Raw genomic sequence first — 19,704 nt, 5'->3', positions numbered from 1 at the left:
AATCCAGTTTTGGGTTCATCACCAAAAGGAAGAACAGCTATGCACTTTGCTTGGAAGTCATTATATGTCAACCAATTTTCTTTAGTTTTATAAACATGATTTATCATCTCAATAAGAAAAAGGACTAAGTTTACAGCTTACAAGTTTCTTGGGGCATATCGGTACTTTAGAGAAATTGAACTTGCACCAGAATTTGTGTTCACTGCTTCACTAGTCTTGTTTGACCAGTTGGTGCCCACAAAGACAGCAGACGTCATGGTGAAGCCTAAAAGAAAAAAAACAGTTAGAGAAGGTGTTGAAAGACAGATGATATAGACTTCTCTATTTTCAAAGTCAAACCCATTTCTCTGTCTGTTTTACTCTGATCTTCTGAAGGTATGGATATAGAAAGTGTTGAAGAAGGATCAACAACTAGGTCTCTGATTATTAAAGAAAAGCCTAAAGCACATGGAAATGGTGATGACGATGGAGGCAGAGGTGTTGGCGGCCCAGAGAGTGGTGGCTCAGCTACACCAGTGGTTGTGCTCAGCACCTTGGTGGCTATCTGTGGTTCTTATGAATTTGGTGCTGCTGTAAGTCTCATTAGATCTTTACTCTCCATTGATGCAACTGAAAACAAGCTCATCTATGAGCAAAATGCAAACTCCAATAGGTTGTATGTCCAAGGTACAAGACAGAGAGAACTTGAGATCCAAGTAGAGGGACCAGGCATGAGCCAGGGCAGAGTGGACTAGGGATGATCCAACACCATTATGTAGTTGGGCAAGCAGCACCATCCATGTGGTATCGTGCTTCTTGTGAAATAGTTCCTAAGAGAATTCACGGGTAGAAGTGGGAGAAAAATTAGTTTAGCTTTACCTTTTACCCTTGTGAACCGCCTTCAGGAGTCTTTTCCTTTTTCTTTCTTCCTTTTTAAGAAACTGTCACAATCCATAAATTATCTGTAGAAATGATTTGTTTTGTTCTGAAATAAGTGTGAATAGGACAACTTGATTAGTAAAGAAGCAAAGGGTCCCTCAAATGGGTTGGACAGTTTTGGGGTAAATGCTTGACAATCTGCCAATGTTGTCAGTGCCAAAATGGAATTCAGTGGACCAATGGCTAGGACTATCTAATGAGATAGTAATGGTGGGCATGTGTAACACAGATGGCTAGCTTCTGGACTGAATTAATGGTCTATGTGATTGATTTTCAGGTGGGATATTCATCACCTGCAGAGTCTGGAATCATGGATGATTTGGGCCTCTCTGTGACAGAGGTAAGTTGTATCTAGTAAATACAACCTAGTTTCCTTTTCCTATGATATTGAATTATAGGCGAATTCACATCAAGTCATCAATAAATTTGGATGAAAAAACATAGTATTCTTTTTCCCTTTCTGTGTGCTGTCTCTTTCAGAACTCAGAAGCATTAATTGCTTAAACACTCTCCATTCTTTTGTCCAAAAACCAACACTACATAAAGCAGCACCCTTAAATTTTTTTCACATAAAACTACTCATTTTAAGTGTTCAAGTAGCTGCAAATTATTGGGTTGCAATGAGTTCTGCAACATGGTGTATGACACTGGTTTTCTAAAGTATATTACATGTTGCATTCCTTGTCTTTTTTTCCTTGGTCAATTTTGTTATATGAACTTCTTTCCTGATTTTTAATCTCATTTTTCAGTATTCATTCTTCGGCTCAATAATGACAATTGGAGCAATGATAGGTGCTGTGACATCTGGGAAAATAGCTGATCTCATTGGTCGGAGGGGTGTAAGTTTTTCTATCTCTCATTAAAACACCCCTAGGCCTAGTCCAGAATTGCAGTTCCTAACAGCTTATCAACTCTTCATTGGTTCTCATTATTGACCCTATGAAGCAGATAATGAGGCTTTCAGCACTACTCTGTGGCCTGGGATGGTTTGCAATAATGTTCTCAAAGGTTTCCTCTGTTTTCCTTTTTCACCTCCACAGATTTCTTTATTTCCCTTATGCTATTTGTCATACTTTCAACATTCATGAAACTGAGAAACAAACTCAAAACTTTCAATTTGAATGAACCAATTTGTTAAATCAAACTGCTTCTTTAAAGGGTGCTTGGTCGCTTGATCTTGGAAGGCTGTCAATAGGATGTGGCGTTGGGCTTATTTCTTATGCGGTAATTGCAGTTAAGGGTTTGGATTCATATTTGAATATCTATCCTTATTATGGATAAAGGTTATGCCATTCCCAATGTGGACAGGTACCAGTATATATAGCTGAGATATCACCTAAGAATCTTCGAGGAGGATTTACAGCAACTCATCAGGTATAGCACAATCAGTATAGATTTGGATTGAATAATGAATTAATCAGTGGTGTGCCTAAGTACCTCTGATTCTGCAGTTCATGCTAACTATTGGTTCAGCACTGATGTATTTTATTGGAACTTCTGTCAATTGGCGGATATTAGCAGCAATAGGTAATTTCTTTTCACCTGAGCTGTATCAATGTGATCTGAAGATAGTTTTTATAGAACAAGCTTCTATTTGATACACTTCCAGGAGCTATTCCTGCTGTAGTACAGCTTGTAGGTCTCTTCTTCATTCCAGAGTCCCCTAGATGGCTGGTGAGTCAAAATGAAATCTCTGTTAGAAATTGTGTTAGAGCTTAGAGAAAATAAAGCAAAGAAGAGGAAAGCTCCAATATATTGCTGAAAATCATCTGCAGGCAAAGATTGGCCGAGAGAATGACTGTGAAGCTGCTCTAAGGCGCCTTAGAGGAGAAAAAACTGACATTTCTCTGGAAGCAGCTGAGATTATAGTAAACATTTTGAACTTACATATGCTAATGAAAATATACCTGTTTTTAGCATCAATCGTAAAGCTAGCACTTCGGATTTTTTGTACTTGTTTTATTTAAATATTTTTCACGGTTGAAATAAGAAAGAAATGGATCTTTTGGTCTCACAGGATTACACAGAAACCATGAAACAGCTCTCAGAGGGTAAGATTCTAGACTTGCTGCAGTGGAGATATGCCCATTCACTTGTGGTAAGGCCTCTGAATTGATAGCAGTTCCAGCCTGTGTCCTTTCATGATTGGTCTGTTTTTTTTATGGATGATACAAGATTGGTTTAGGTCGGAGTTGGGCTGATGATACTGCAACAATTTGGAGGGTGCAATGGGATTGGGTTTTATGCAAGTTCTATATTTGTATCAGCTGGTAAATAAGGAATCTATAATTAATGGACAATTTTAAAAAATTCTTTAAAAAGGGAAGTGGAAGAAATGATATACATCTCTGGCTTATGACAGGTTTTCCATCTAAGATTGGGACTATAGCCATGGCAGCTGTTCAGGTTTTAAACTCAAGTGCAATTCCCATTTCACTTTTCTACTTAATGTGATTTTAAGATATTGTAGACATTCTTCTTCAGATTCCAACAACCATAATGGGTATATTCCTAATGGATAAATCTGGAAGAAGACCACTTCTCTTGGTAGGAACAGCTAGATACAAATATTCATTAAGCTCATAGGCATTGTGAACAAATTAAAAAGTTGCAGTGAATTTCACTGATGTTTGCAGGTTTCTGCAGCAGGAACATGCTTGGGTTGCTTCCTTGTAGGGCTGTCATTTTTATTGCAGGTTTCTTCCAAATTACCATTCTACAATCTCCATAATTCAACTTTGGCATTACTCTCTCATCATTTCCTGAAAATATGGAACTTTGTCATGGCCAGGACTTCAACCAGTGGAAGGAGTTGACTTCCATCTTAGTGCTTGTTGGTATGGTGGTAATGCAACTTAACCCAGAGACCTGAATAGTTACCTTTTTCTTTGGGCTTATATCTAAGTGTTTATGTGAGGGTGTTTGCATTTTATCCTTTGTTTCCATTTTATACTGGAATCTTTTGGTTTCAGTCTTACTCTTAACCATTTGATGGATAAAACCAGGCATACTCTGATCTGTATAATTCTGAAGCAGGCATTTAATGCATTTTTCGGAATAGGAATGGCAGGAATACCGTGGCTTATAATGTCAGAGGTCGGTTGCTCAGTTTTGAGCTTGAACTCCAAAAATTTCAAGTAACTCAAAAATGATCAAAGCTTTGACTCAATACTGGGTTTCCATGTTAGATATTTCCAATAAACATGAAGGGCTCAGCTGGAAGTCTTGTGTCTTTAGTCAACTGGTCGTTTTCTTGGATTATCACCTATGCTTTTAACTTCATGATGGAATGGAGCTCAGCAGGTGATGCCTCCTCCTCCTCCTCTTTCTTTCTGTCTCATTCTTATAGTCTGAAGTTCTTGGCTATACTATCTTTCAGGAACATTCTTCATATTTGCAAGCAGTGGTGGATTAACCATTCTGTTTGTCGCTAAGCTAGTCCCGGAGACCAAGGGAAGAACACTGGAAGAAATACAGGCAACCATGAACCCATTTTCAGCAACAGAATAAGCTGTATATCCATCCTTATTTGGTGGTAAATTCCCATGTTACAATCTGTCATCTTGTATACCTCATGCTAAGGCCTCTAACTTGTTCAATTACTTAACATTCTTCACTCCAGCCACAAGGTTGCAGGTTCAGACCAATTTGGAATGAAATTCAACAAATACTCTGTCATTCCTTGAATCATACAAATTGAATCAACTTCTTAGATTTCATTCCATCCATACAAACAAGGTTGAACTCTATAAACTGCATATTCCAGAGACCAAAAATCATACAAAGCTAGTTTTGCATTCCTTGATGAATGCATCAATTGTCCTTTTTGTTGGGTTAAATCTAGTTGAGTAAAAAGGAAAGGTTGATGCCCAATATCATGTGTCCTCTATTTCAATTAGCCCTGATGTTTTACAATTATTTCTTTTAGATTTTCTACTTTGCTTTGTATCTTAACTTGTTATCAAAGTTATCTTGAGTAACGTTAATGGTAATCAATCAACCCAATGCTGCCCCTACTTTGATCTCATCCACTAAAACTTCTCCCTTTGCAAATCCTCAATCAACCACTACAACTTCAATTGTGATGGTATCGATTGTGATTCCTTTCTCTCCTAATCTCAATCCTATTTCGATCAAGCTCGATGGGAACAACTATGACTTATGGAGATCTTAGATTCTCCCGGTGGTAAAAGCCCACAAACTTGATGGCTTTCTCATTGGAACCATAATTTGTCCACGATAATCAAGTAATTCCAAATCCTGACTATGAAAATCAGATTGTCCCTACTCAATTCCTCATGAGTTGATTGCTATCATCCATCTTTGAGTCCACATTTGGACATGTTATTCGTTGCATCAAATCTATTGATACTTGGTTTACCTTGGAAAGGCTTTTCATCTTAGAATCCAAACCAAGAACCATGCAACTCTGTTATATGTTGCAATCTCTCAAGAAAGGTTCCCTCAACATTAATGAATGACTATGTTCTTAAGATGAGAAGCATATTTGATATTAGGATAGAACCCTCAAAAGCATAACATGATGTACAATAATGGATTATTATTTATTAATAAGATTCTAGTTTCCCAATTTTGTCTACCATATTCATGCATTATACTTTTTGAGCATTTTCGCCTAATATCTTTTGTATTGTATATGACTTGGGTGCATTAGGAGTTTTATAGAAGATACAAATCATAAGTTCATTGCAAGTGGATGATTCATTTATAGTTGGTTCATGGGTTTAAATAATTCATTTGAGGTTATAGTGCACCACCTCCTATAGAAGGACAATTGGTCTTGGTTAATGGGATGGGTTTCCTATAGTGGGTGTATTAGTATATACAAGGATGAAAATATCAGTAATCACGGATATATCGGTATTTCGATTTTATGGATATATCGGATATTGTTAAATAGACATTAGAAGTATAATAGACATTTTAAAGTTATTTTATTGAAAAATTTGATATACGTATAACATGATTTATCATATTTGATAATAATATCGTATGCATCGATTAAAATATGAATTTTATAAGTGTACATTTATTATTAAATTACATCTAATATTATGATATTTGATTATAATATGTCTAATTTTAAAATATATATTAATATTAAAATTATGATCCACATTGGGTTTGTGGGGTTCAAATCCCCTCAGAAGCAAAAGGAGAAGGCACTGTAGCACATTGACTTAATATTTTCCTCCTTGAGTATATATGGTTGCACATTGGGTTTCACCTATAATGAATCATGACATGAGCTACTAGGTAGTCATGTTCTCACCAAACTACTATGTTGTATGGACTCTCAACTTTGAGAGGATATTAAGTATTTGCTAAAGTTTTCAATGGTTTTAATCTATGAGTGAGATCCTAAGGTGGTCATATATTCCTTATAAATTGAGTTAGTATTGATGAAGGCCAATGACAACAAGTATATTCAAGATAGAATCCATGAAATCTCATGAGTTTAAGACAACATGTCCTATTGGGTGATCCTAAGAACATGTGATAAGGAAATATATGGTTATAGTAATATTTTAATTGGAATTTGACACATGCTCTTTTTTAGTTAAAATATATTAGTTGATCACATAAATAGGAGAATTTGAAACTCAAAGATAGTAAATAGTATCTTGAGAGATTGATAGCATCCACCTCGTTATATTACATACACTATTCATAGAGAACTTGTATATAATAGATAGTAGGTCAAAAAGCTAAATTCTTGTATTTCATTGTAATATCATAGGATATTGGAGTTCAATTGAATCTTTATAGTAAGATATTGAATCAACTTCATAATTAGATTCTAAGTAAACTAATATTTTCTTATGGGTCCCAATGGTCCACGTTCAAGCTTATTTTCCATGTAGACATGGTTTTCAAGGGTTAGTTGTGTTTTTTATTTACATGTGTGCACAAAGGCGTTTTGGTAAATTCGTAAGGTAATACAAGAGCTTATGAATGGTTTCTCTAGATTGTGTTAATTGATTAATTGAAGCTTAATAAAACTAATTAATTTATTAGGACCCAAGTAGGTTTGATCAAGTAATCAAAGCCCAAGATGTGCTCAAAACACTTAAGCCCACATGGGGCATATATAAACCCCTTTAGGGGTTAAGGCTTCACTCTTGACACTAAGTCTTCCATTCTTCAAAGAAAAGGGAGTCCTAGCCACCAACCCTTTGAGAGGACTCCACTCCTCATGTGTCATGATCCGAAAAGAGAGTCATTGGGCAAAAGGCTCTTAGTTTGCAAGCTCTACCATATATATACACATTTTCACCAGCAAGGATTTGATTTAGGAAGATCCAGATTTGAGGTAAATCATTATTCTCTATAACTAAATGTTTTAAATGTTTTTTGCTTTTAAGGTGTAGATCTAGAGAGCCCTTAGAATAGTTTGCATGCACGTTAATTGATCCAAAGTTAGGAATGAAATAATCTCAAGACTTCCAACAACTAATACTCTCTTAACCTTTGGAAAAATTATTTCAAATGATGATTTGACTCTCTATATTCTTGGAGGTATTGGATCAAAATATGATTTTGTGGTAGTGAACATGACCTCAAGAAGTGCAATTCTTCCTACAGAGCCAAGAACTGCATTTATGGAAGTTAAATATTAGTATTTCTATTGATATGACAACGTATGCAAACTATGCGGCAAAGAAAGTTCTATAAAAGAGTTTTTTGTTACTTAAGGGGCACCATTATCTTAGCATTCTCTTCAAACCTACATTACTTCATTTTTGAAGGATTTTATGATATTGACTAGACCACTTGCATTGATGCTCGTCAATCTACCTTTGGCTATTATATCTACTTATAAGGAAACTTAATGACTTGGAGCTCTTGAAATTAGAAAGGTATGGCTCACTCATATATAGGGGCAAGCAAAGTATCGTATCTTCGCTCAAGCCAATATAGAGAAGTCTAACTTCAATCTTTCTTCAATGAACTAGGCATAACAATCTCTTGAACCCTTATTTTGTGGTGTGATAACCAAAGTGTTGGTTCCTTGGCTTCTAATCATGTGTTTCATACTAGAACAAAACATATCAAGATTCATGCACATTTTGTTCATGAATGAGTTGTTACAAGATTGATGTTCGATATGTTCCACCTAATGATCAAGTAGTTGATGTAGTTACGAAGGTCCTACTTGAATTACATTTTGATCAGCTATAGTCCAAACTTAATCTTAAACAAAATTCTAGCTTTCCCTTATGAGGGATGTTAAGTATAGTTAGTTTGTAGTTAGAAATTGAGTTAGTTATACTATTAAGATTGTTATTAAAAATTGTTATCTCTCTCTCTCACACACATGGAGGAACCACAACACAACAAACACTTGTATTTTGTGGCCAATTGAGTAAATGAATTTCCAATGCTACCAACATGTTCTCTCTTGTATATGACGTTGCATACAAAATTGAACATTGGTTTTATGGAAATTGGAATAAGAAATAAAAAGATAGATTTGTTTCCATGGTGGTAGATTTTGCATCATTGTGGTTCATAATGTTTTTATAGCCGAGTTATTTTGAAGCTTGAATGGGCAAAGTTTGTGTCTCATATCTTAACTATTTTTTGTATCAAGAACTATATGCATATATATTAAAATTTGCTAACTCCGTTACTTTTCATTATTAAAGCTATTAAAGCCTAACATAATTTGTATTAAGAAAATTTCACATTAGTAGTATATTAAATCTTAATTAACTTAGGGTTTTATTTTTTTGTGGAATCGAGTGTACAAATATTGAGGTTATTATTGTTTTCAAGGAGTTTACACATTTAAGAGAAATTCATTATATATTATATCAGGAACATTTTGCTCTCGAAGACCGTGAGATATCATAGTTGTGATGCCCCACATCGGATGAGGAAGAAAGTTTATGACGCTATATACGTATAGGTTCCTCTTAACTCTGTAGACATTTTTAAAGTTGTTAGGGCCCTTTGGGCCCAAAGCAGACAATATTTATAGAGTTAGGAGTGAAATATTACAAATGGTATCAAAGTCGATTCTCGACCTTAGTATGAGAGTTTGTTTGGCCCCATATGAGGTGTTTGTTTGTTTGTCCCTACAATCCCGTGAAACATAATAAGAACATTGTGTCTGTATAGAAGAGTGTTTGTAATATCCCATATCGAATAGAAGAAGAAGTTTCTAGCGCTATATATGTAAAGGCTCCTCTTAACCTTGGAGAAGCGGTTTAAATTTATAAAGGTTTGACCCATAAAAGTTGCATAATTGATGGGAAGGATATAAAATGTGAAGAGATCAATATGCCCTTCAAAACTATTTTGAATATTTTCTATCACAATATTTGACAAACTTTTTTATCTTAATTTTTTTAATAATTATTCTGAAAATTTATTATTTTTAGAAAACTAATTTTTTTTAAAAAAAATATATTCTAAAAATGTCATTTAAAAAAAATAATTTTGACATATTTTTAGTTATTTTCTACATACACAATTTTAAAAATATATATTTTCCAAGATGTTTGATTTTTAAATAATAATAATAATAATTTTTTTTTTGGAAATGGTGTATTTTTTTTCCAAATCACTAAATTAAATTAAATTTTATTGAAGTTTACAAAAGGAATAAAATTTAAATTAATGTTTTTTCCTTCTCAATTTTCACACTTCCTCTAGATCTTGGACTTAAATGATGAACTTATATGAATTAAAACTTAATTTTTGAGTCCAATTAGGTCCAAAACACAATTATCTCTAAATTCATTCTTACTCACAAAATTTCATTAGGAAAAGAATTGAATTTTATATGACTTAACTCCCAATATAATCCCTTTCATCTTTAGTTGATGTTAGAAAATTCATACAAAAATATTAAATTATCGAATCAATATCTACTAAATTTTGAATTTAAGTCATTAAAAGAATATAATGAAATTTAGATACAAATACATAAAATCAAGTTAAAAATAAACGTAACTAAAATATAAAGAAATAAGATTAAGGAACAAATAAATAATGCAAAGTTTATAATGCGATAAATACCACTGTGAGGTACATACCAAGCATCAACTAGTTGATGTGCCTTTTTTGAAAAAGCACACTTCAATACTACGGGCCCAAATTCAGAGCATGCAATGAATGGTAGCTAAAACTTGTGGGACATATCAAGTAGACAGATGATAGACTCTTATAAATGTAGCAATCGTTCTTTTGTCTTACAGTCCAAATAACTTATTTCGAAAAAGTTAGAAATTAAAATGTCACAAATTATAGCCACGTGAATTTTCAATGAAAAGGATACGTATATTATTATGTAGGTTGAAGGGTCGACGTCCAAGATGAGGTTGGAACACATTTGGTACTCGAATAGAGGGCCACACACACCTTATCTCCCTTGGTATTCACTACGTGTTCATGCCCTTAATTTGCCACGTGAGAAAACTTGCAACACTTAAATTGTAGAGCACAAAATAAATACTCTACTTATGTCACCTTCTCATTCCCCAAGAACACTACGCCTCTATCATGTTGTCATACTCATTCCCTATTAGGAATATCAATTTCCAAACTTTTTTTTTTTTTATCTATAAAAGGGTACCTAAAATCATGTATATTAAATACAAGCATTTTAACATTACACCTAAATCATTTTATGACTTTTTAAAAAGAAATTATTATTTAAAATATGAGAACTAATTTATTATTATTTAGGGTTTTAATTTTGTTGTTTGCCTTATAAATAAAACACAAATGTGATATTTGCTTTCTTTTTTTCTTTTTCTTTTTAATAAAAAAAGATTACGAAGCAAAATACCTATAAATTTGATTGAAAGATGAGTCATAGTAATTTTTAAAATTAAAATTCATAGTATTTTTAGGAAAATTTGACCATCAAATAATTGATTTTAAATTACAAATACTTTTATTAACTAAATAATATATTGTTCTATTTATTTCCCTATAAATATGACGATCGTAAGATAACTTCTAAATATTCTTTATTAATAACATAATAGAACTAAAAATATTATTCTTTTTATTATAAGAATCTATAACTATTTTCGAGTCACCTTCAATCTCTACTTGTAAGAACTCATTATTATTAACAGTAAATATATCATCCCTTGAACTTATATATTTTATAATAATTACAATCATTTTTATAATTTCATTAAAGTCTCTAAAAACCCATTTAAAAGCACTTTTATTTTCGATGATATTTGCTATTAAATTAACTTTTTAAAACATAAAAAAATGTCCTTAGTTCACATAGGAAAATGGTGCGACAATAAGAGCCCACACCCTTTGTATTGATGTGGCCAAGATGAAAGTGACGATCCACGTTTAAAACATACATATAAATAATAAGTGAATATCATATTTTGATCTTGTGGATATCATTTTTCTAAAATTATTTTTTTTATGTCGTTTTATCTCGTGTGTATAAGCATTTAGGATTTAGGATATCATTTATCATTTGTGATTTTCTTTCTTTTTCACCAGTATAAAATAAGCTTTTAAAAAAATCTAAAATAAAAACCATTTTTTTTTTATGTTTAATACTAATTTTTATTTTTAAAAATCATATTTTTATTATTTGAAATGAAATTTATAAATGAATATAGCCAAGTTGTAAACAAGATAGGTCATTTATGATATAGGTGTAATATTATGAGGATGGGGTTTGAGATGAGGCACGAGTTGTAACGGATGATCAAGATTCCGTTAGCCGCGCTGAATATCCTCTCTCTCTCTCCCCCTCATAATTTCAACTGAAAGTCATCTTGGTTGACCAATGAACTTTCAACTTATAGCCCACGTTTCTTTCTTCTGGAATCCTAAGGGTAATTTTGTAATTCGCTCACTAATTCGGATGGAAGAATCTTTGATAGACCCGACTTCTCACTTTTTAACCTATTTCTTAAATAAAAATAAAATAAAAAATAAATTTGTATACTTCCTTTTCTTTACTCACCCTAGTCCTACTTTTTCTTCTTTACTAACCCTAATCCCATCCATGTTTGATTTTATTTGTTTTTTATGATATTTTTTTTTGTTTTTCTTTATTTTTAAAAATCAATAAAAATGACTTTTACATGTTTTCTAAAAGCGATTATCTATTTTACTTTTTTTTGTTAAAAAAAAATATGTTTAGAAAAGATTAATCAAGTAGTGTTAAATCTTTTAAAAAAACAACTTTTTATTTTTGAAAATAAAAAATTAGTTTTAAATCATACAACCAAACATACTCTAGGTTTTCAAATTTTGAATTCATAATCAAGCATTCAAATAAATCATCATAATTAAAAGAAAACTTAATTTCTCTAATATATTTTTTAAAAATAATTTAGATCTTGTTTTATAGTAATTTTGGTCAAAGTATAGTTTCTATCCCTATTAAAAATGTTTTTAAAGATAATCACTAAGGTGTTTGGATATGAAGCTTCAATAATACTGATGATGAGTTATATAATAAAAAATTAATTTTTGAAGGAATCTCTTATCCCATAATTCTCGAGAAATCACTTTAAGTGATTATTTAGAAAACGTTTCTAAGATCGTAAAATTTCTTTAACGTTTTTAATATTACTTCCAAATAAACTAATAATAAAAATATATTTTAAAAATAAAATTAAGAAAAACAAATTAATTATTAATTACGGTAAGATAACCAAAAATTTTATCATGCATGCATGCAAACTCTATATCATTTCCTAAAATTTTCTCTTGAAAAGCCATTTCTCAAAAAATAAAATAAATTCTTCAAAATTAAATTTTTTTCCTTATCAAACAAAAATTGCTACTTGAACAAATGATTTTTTAAACAAAGTTTTTAAGAAAAGGAACATTGTTTCTTAAAAGAAACCATTTCTCAAAATAAATAAAAATAAAACATTGAAAATGCTATTTATTCTTTTTCCATTTTTAATATTTATTTAAAAACAATATACTACACTTAAAAGATAAGTTTCTTTAAAAAGCGAGTACCCTGATTTTTTTTTTATTTGAATGATTACCTTGATTTTTTTTAATTCAAATTACATTATTTCTTTATCATTTATGATTATAATTTTATTTTAAATTGAATAATACTTAAGAAATAAATTTATATTCCTATATCTTTATTTATTTTACAATTAAATTTTAAATTAAAGAATAAATAAATTTTAAATTTAAATTTTATCTAATAAAATTAATTGAAAGTTTCAAACAAAACAAAATTATTCAATTTTTCCAAAATAATCTAACACCCAAAAAAAGAAATCGATGATAAATTTATTTTTTAAAATAAAACCAAATGAAATTGTTAATATATTTTTTTAAAACTCAAATAATTTTTTTTATTTTTTCAAGTTTTTAAACATTTTCTTTAACAAGTTAAATATAATATAATTAATTAAAAATATTGTTAAAAAAATATGTAAGAGACAAATTTAGCATTATATTTATTTTAGAAAATAATTTTTTTTCTAAATTTTGCTTTTTAACCATTTTTATCTTCTTTTTTTTAAGAATTTTTTTGAAGAATTTTTAGAAATTGTCTAATCATTTTATTAATTGATAAATTACATGACAACTCTTACTGTGTCCTTGATTACGTGACTAAAACTACAATAATTTTAAAAATATTTTTTCTTTTATCATATTCTACAAATTATATTTTTAATCTATAGTATATCAAAAACCCCAAGTCGGTAGCATAACACATGGCAAAATGAAAGGTGAAATTGACATAACTGCCTGGATAAGGCTCAGACAACCCCTCACTCCTTCAAGGTCCAACCCTCCCTCTTCTCTCTCACTCAGCGATGAACAAAAACAAGAAAAAATAAAGATAAAAATAAATAAATAAATAAATAAAGAGAGGAAAAAAAAAGAGCGGAAGAAGAAGGTAGATCTGGCGAAATCCTAGGCCATCTTACATGGGACCCGGCACCGATTCCTCTATCCCTCCAGCTCATTCCTCGCTTTTGCTTGTGTCACGTTGGCACGCTCTTCACCATTCCACCCAGCCCCATCTCTCTCTCTCTCTCTCTCTCCTATCTATAGCCTGAGGATATTATTAATACCCTCATCCCCTCCTCTCCTCCCTATTTAACCCTCCTCCCCCTCTTCCCCTTCTACATTACCCCTTTCCATTATGATGAGTTTCTGTAAAAAGAGTGTCCACTCTTTTTTAGGCCTTGCTAACTCCATGGAAAATGTTTTTATTACAACCACCTCCACTGCTGCTTCTCCTCCTGAGTCCTACTATAGGTGTCATGATGCTGTCTCCACGGTCGGTGGGTTGGGTTTTATTGCCGCGTCCGTGGAAATTCACCGCCCTGCCAACGTTGTAGAATCTGCGGCCGTTAAGACCAGCCCTCCGAAGAGAGACCCAGGTGGGATAGGGTTTATTGGCGATGTTGGAGGTTGGGTTGATGGACTTATGTCCTGCACTGAGAGTTTAGGGTTTGAGAGCTCCGATGAGAGGAGGGTGGATGATGAAATGAAGACTTGTTACGAGGAGTGTTGGAGGTCGAAGCCCTTGAGAGTCAAGTCTAAGTGGAGGAACTCCCGTGAGAGGAGGGAGGCCAGGAAGTTTCCACCACCGTTGCCGTCGTTGAACCACAACGGCCAGCCCAGCTTCTTTCTCCGGTCGGTGAGGAAGGACGGCAGGCTTGAGCTTACTGAAGTGAGAATAGACAGGCCGGAGATTCTCCGTGCTTCGCGCCAAGATGGTCGGTTAACACTGCACCTCATTAAAGAAGAAGACAACGGCGTTGAGGAAGAACCACCACAAGAAGAGGTGCAACAACATCAAGAAGAAGAATTTGAAGAAGAAGAAGAAGAAGAAAAAGAAAAAGAAAAAGAACACGAAGAAGATGATGATTTTGAAGAAGAGGTGGTGGAGGAGTGGCGGTTCACGGCGGCGGCGGCGGCTGCGAGTAGTAATGGAGGAGAAGGGTTGAGGAGGTGTCATGAGCTGGTGCAGCAACACCATCATCACCACTTGCATGGGTGGAGCCAACCTTGTGTGACGAGCAGGTGAGGTTAGCAAGCAACATGGTCACGGAGTGAAAGAGACAAGAGAGACATAGAGCTGTTCACATTAATATATATTTTATTCTTACCCTGCATTGAATCTGCTAAATTTAGCAGTGAAGAATTTGTCTCGGCCAAACTTGGAGGCAGCTGTGAAGTTGGATTGACAGCTCTCAGAGAGGGGCTCTGTGGTACACAGCAGACAGTCTGAAAGTCTGAAAGTCTAAAAGAGATAGAAAGAGAAAGAATTATCTTCTATTCTACTCTGCCAATTTTAGAAATTGCCAATTTCAGTTACAAACTTAAACACAGTCCAAGCAATTTTCTTTTTTAAATCTTTTCTTTTCCCTTTTTTTTTTATTTTCTTTCCAAAAAAAAAAAAAAAAAAACCCAAAAGCAATGTTGCCACAACCATCTCTCATCTCTCCATCTATGATTTTTTTTTTTCTCCCTAGTCATTGGGTGTGCCCAGAAAATCACACAGTAATCTTTTTTTGGAATAATATTTTTTAAAAACTCATTGATTGTTCACAAAATTTATTTTTAGAATATTTATATTATGTAATAACATTAGGGGTACTAGGGAAGGGGGGAGAGAGTTTTTGAGAGATTTCCAAACAAAATAGAGAGACCATAGGGAGAAGGGTTGGACTTTGTTAACATACAACCATAAATATGGTCACGAAATTAATTACTAAAGCTGATTTTGTCCCTTCTTTTCAACTCTGAAGACACCAATCAAATCAAGTCTAAGAAGAACCCTGTCCCAAGGATATTATTCAATGGAAGAGAGTCATCGATTTGAAAAAGTGGTTTGTTATGCGTGTTGGGCCTTTGGTTGGCAGGTCCCCAGAGAGAGAGAGAGAGAGAGAGAGAGAGAGAGGGAGGGAGAGAAAGGACCCTAAGATCACATGATTTGCCCAGTCCTCAAGATTACGTAGGAGAGGCTGAGCTAAAAACTATGACTGGTCAACTCAGAGCAGTGTAGACTAGCAGTGAAGAAGTGGTGGAAACAGGAGTTGATGAAAATTTGAAGAGAGTCATTGATTTGAAAAAGTGGTTTGTTATGCGTGTTGGGACTTTGGTTGGCAGGTCCCCAGAGAGAGAGAGAGAGAGAGAGAGAGAGAGAGAGAGAGAGAGAGAGAGAGAGGACCCTAAGATCACATGAGTTGCCCAGTCCTCAAGATTACGTAGGAGAGGTTGAGCTAAAAACTATGACTGGTCAACTCAGAGCAGGGTAGACTAGCAGTGAAGAAGTGGTGGAAACAGGAGTTGATGAAAATTTGAAGCTTTGGTGGGTGCTGCTGGCTTGGGTTAAAACCGGATCACATGCCAATGTTCAAAATGAGACTGAAATGATGAGTGTTTCTGCGTAGATTAAAAGTGTTTATTAACAAAAACATTTTTTTTTTACCATAATTAAGGGTGTGTTTGGTTGATGTTCTTCATAACAAAAGAACATAAAATACTTTGACAATTAGTAAACCAAAAATAATTTTCTATTCTTAAAACAAAAAAAAATGATTTTTTATTCTTAAATATAGAAAATATAGTGTTTTAAAAAATATTTTAATGTTATTTTTACTTTTTTTATAATAATTTAAACATGAAAATAATTAAAAATAAAACATTATGGATAAAAATTATTTTTAAAAACATAAAAAAATGGGTTAAAAATATTTCAAATTTTCAAACAAACATTTACTCTATAAAATATTAACAATTTATTATTTTTACTTTTTTACCATTATTTTAAAAAATAATTAAAAATAAAATATTGCATACAAAAATTACTTTTAAACACATTTAAAAACATAAAAATATAAGTTAAAAATATTTCAAATTCTCAAACAGATATTTATTCTATGAAATATTAACCATTTTTAAAGATTATTTTTAAAAGCATTTATCAAATATGGTCTAAATATTTTAAAAGAAAATTAAAAGATATAATAATTTAAGAATTTAGAGAATAAGATGATATGATAAGTGAACCAACAAACAAACAAATCTTCTAATTATGAGTATACTTGAAGTGATTATAGAAATACTATTTCTTAATATTCGGAAAACTAACAACATGTTTGGTTACTCGTATTCTCATTCAATAATTCCCATTTTGGTATAATATTCTGAATTTGGAAACAAATCCCCTTATGGGATTATCATCTATATAAATCTTTTGCTAAATAGAAAAAAATTAAAATAATTGATTTTTTTCTAATATTAAAAATGAAGTATTGATTTTTCTTTATTTTTTTAATGCTTTGTATTCTCATTCAATAATTCCCATATTTAGTATAATACTTTGAATTTGGAAAGAAATCCCATTATGGGATTATCATCTATATAAGCTTTTTATTAAATAAAAAAATTAAAATATTTGATTTTTTCTAATGTTAAAAATAACGTATTGATTTTTATTTATTTTTTAATGCTTAATACTTAATATAAATAAAATATTAAAAAACAAACTAATTTAAGATTTAATAAGCATACTTAATATAAATAAAATATAAAAAAACAAACTAATTTAAGATTTAATACTATTAATTATTATTTAGTTTTAAGTTCTATTTAAAACAAAAAAAAAAAAAAACCAAACACCATCTAAGATTTTATTTCATAAGAACCAACTCTGACTTTTAATATTACTTAAAAAAAATGCAAACATATATTTATAAATGAGAAATCAATGGAAATTTTTATTTTTATTCAACATACCTTGAGCCTAAAAATTTAATAAATAAAAAATAACGTCGACAGCAGGGTTCGAACCTGCGCGGGCGAAGCCCAACAGATTTCAAGTCTGTCTCCTTAACCACTCGGACATATCGACGTTGCAAGGCTTATGTTGATATGAAATTTAAATAGATATTACTTAATTTTAATTTTGCAATTATATTTCTAATATTTATTTTTACCAGTAAAATAGCATGTGTGATACTCATAATTGAAAAATATGATAAATATTAATGCATAGTATATATATTTTCATTTTGTACAAAAATAACATGCGTGTAGGCATAAACACTTTAATTTTGTATTTTGAAATTGTAACAATATTAATAAACTGGGAAATTTTAAAATAAATATATTTTTTCTTAATAAAAATTTAAAATAAAAATAAATTTTTTATATGCATATATGTGTAAGTAAATTTTGAAACTATGACAATGTTAATAGAATGAATTGTAAAAGTAAACTTACAATATTCACAAACGAGTCCTACTATTATAAAAATCAAATTATATTTCACTTATAGTTATTGTCCACTTTTTTTATTTATTTTTATTTTCAATAATTTTTATATTAATTTTCTTGTTTTGTTGCAATGATGTAAAAGTTGTAGATTCAATTTTCACAAGTAAATAGAAACTTTAATGGATAAATTCTATTACTTTTTTTTTTAAAAAAAGGAAGTAATTGAAATAAATGATTTCAATTTGGTTTTTCATCAAAGATGATTCAAATTCATTTTCTTTTAAAATCTTAGTTGATGTTTATTTTTTCAATTTAATGTTGAATCTGATTTGCTTTTAGATTTTAGATGGTTTGCTTTTAACTTTTTTTCTACTTATTAATTATTTTTTAAATTTTTTGATAAAATATAAAAAGTCAAAATATTTGTATGTTTGCTAAATGTTGTAATTGAAACAACCAAAACACAATCTCAGACACTGAGGTGCAACTTGAGTGGGTTAACCCAACCCGAACTCGACTCGATGTTTGGACAAATTTTAGCAATAATGTTTAATACACAGATTAGCCTTGACTTAGGTTTATTTAACTCAAACTCAATTTGGGTTGAAGTCAAGTCAAGGTTTGGACAATTTAAGTCTAACCTCAACCTGAATTAATGTTTTTATAACACTTATAATGTATATTATCTGATTACTACTCAAAAAGTGCTATTTCATAGCTTGTAATTAACTCTTTTAAACACTTTTGAGTAGTAGTTATCACCTTTTAACCCAATTAACATATTAAGGACCCTTGCAATCAATTCTAATCAAATTGTGTTAAGTTTTGGTATTTTGATAGCTTTTTGATCACCAAAGCAATCCGAGATTGAGGAGAGTTCTTTGGAATTCATGACAAAAGATGTCCGGACAGGGCGTCCGGACACACCATCAGAAGGCGGCGGAAATGTGGGCTGTGGCACACTGTCGGAATGATGTAGCAAGGCTTGTGCACTTTAGTCAATGATCCGGACAACATATCCGGATAGGATATGCTATCGTCCGGGGTGTGATGATCGCGAGTGCCGTGTGCTTCTCCCTGAAGGAGTTTGGATAGGGGAGCGCGCCATGTGTCCTCTTAGGGAATCCGGATGGAGTTGCTCCGGATAGCGATGCGCGCTCCGTGTCATCAGGGGGAGGGGTCCCTACACCTTGCACATGCAGACGGTATCCCTTGCGACGTTCCACCTTCTCCGGATGTCTCACATCCGGAATTCTGCTCCGTCGACATTCCACCCTGATGTCTCACATCCGGAATTCTTCTCCGCCGACATTCCATCCGGATATTTTACATCCGGCACCTGACACCGGATGGGAGAGGAGGGCGTTTCAACTTCTCTGATCAGACATATCCGAATCCCCTGATAGCGCTTACACGGAGAGTTTCGCAGCCATTTTGCACAGTGCCGCGGTGTTCTCCTGAAGCTTCCCGATATGTGCGACCGACATTTTGAGATATTTTGCTTTAGATATTTGATGTCTAAATCCTTAAACTCTCCTTGTAACCCACCTA

General features: G+C 32.2%; 2 protein-coding genes and 1 non-coding gene across 5 annotated transcripts; 2 read left to right on the top strand and 1 right to left on the bottom strand.

Moving 5' to 3' along the window:
* The first annotated feature begins 60 nt into the window (after positions 1-60).
* LOC100253784 (sugar transporter ERD6-like 5) lies at positions 61-4,596 on the top strand. Of its 3 annotated transcripts, none has more exons than XM_059742752.1 (18): positions 61-572; positions 1,196-1,258; positions 1,668-1,757; positions 1,867-1,926; positions 2,077-2,142; positions 2,227-2,292; positions 2,370-2,445; positions 2,528-2,592; positions 2,694-2,786; positions 2,936-3,016; positions 3,104-3,188; positions 3,281-3,324; positions 3,403-3,465; positions 3,555-3,614; positions 3,710-3,763; positions 3,955-4,014; positions 4,107-4,221; positions 4,323-4,596. In XM_059742752.1, exons 1-18 carry the CDS (start codon positions 378-380, stop codon positions 4,331-4,333), a joined length of 1,347 nt encoding a protein of 448 aa, XP_059598735.1. In that variant the 5' UTR covers positions 61-377; the 3' UTR covers positions 4,334-4,596. The 3 variants fall into 3 exon arrangements, with proteins under 3 accessions (XP_059598735.1, XP_059598734.1, XP_059598736.1); XM_059742751.1 differs by having other exon boundaries at positions 4,298-4,596; XM_059742753.1 differs by lacking the exons at positions 61-572; positions 1,196-1,258 and adding an exon at positions 1,488-1,578 and having other exon boundaries at positions 4,298-4,596.
* Positions 4,597-13,906: 9,310 nt separating this feature from the next.
* LOC104881448 (protein FANTASTIC FOUR 1) lies at positions 13,907-15,463 on the top strand. Its single transcript, XM_010661771.3, has one exon. It carries the CDS (start codon positions 14,066-14,068, stop codon positions 14,954-14,956), a length of 891 nt encoding a protein of 296 aa, XP_010660073.1. The 5' UTR covers positions 13,907-14,065; the 3' UTR covers positions 14,957-15,463.
* Positions 15,464-17,706: 2,243 nt separating this feature from the next.
* TRNAS-UGA (transfer RNA serine (anticodon UGA)) lies at positions 17,707-17,788 on the bottom strand. Its single transcript has one exon. It is a non-coding gene; the product is annotated as a tRNA-Ser (tRNA).
* Between the last annotated feature and the right edge of the window lie 1,916 nt (positions 17,789-19,704).

The sequence above is a fragment of the Vitis vinifera genome, chromosome 14 (assembly GCF_030704535.1).
Source record: "Vitis vinifera cultivar Pinot Noir 40024 chromosome 14, ASM3070453v1".
NCBI lineage: Eukaryota > Viridiplantae > Streptophyta > Magnoliopsida > Vitales > Vitaceae > Vitis > Vitis vinifera.
This window is presented reverse-complemented; position numbering and strand designations above follow the sequence as displayed.

What these genes read in the sequence shown, in the direction of transcription:
- LOC100253784 (XM_059742751.1), top strand. Translation starts at nt 378, where the DNA reads ATGGATATAGAAAGTGTTGAAGAAGGATCAACAACTAGGTCTCTGATT. An exon ending in TTGCAATAATGTTCTCAAAG is followed by an intron (nt 1,927 to 2,076) that starts GTTTCCTCTGTT and finishes GCTTCTTTAAAG; the next exon opens with GGTGCTTGGTCGCTTGATCT. An exon ending in GATGGAATGGAGCTCAGCAG is followed by an intron (nt 4,222 to 4,297) that starts GTGATGCCTCCT and finishes ACTATCTTTCAG; the next exon opens with GAACATTCTTCATATTTGCA.
- LOC104881448 (XM_010661771.3), top strand. Translation starts at nt 14,066, where the DNA reads ATGATGAGTTTCTGTAAAAAGAGTGTCCACTCTTTTTTAGGCCTTGCT.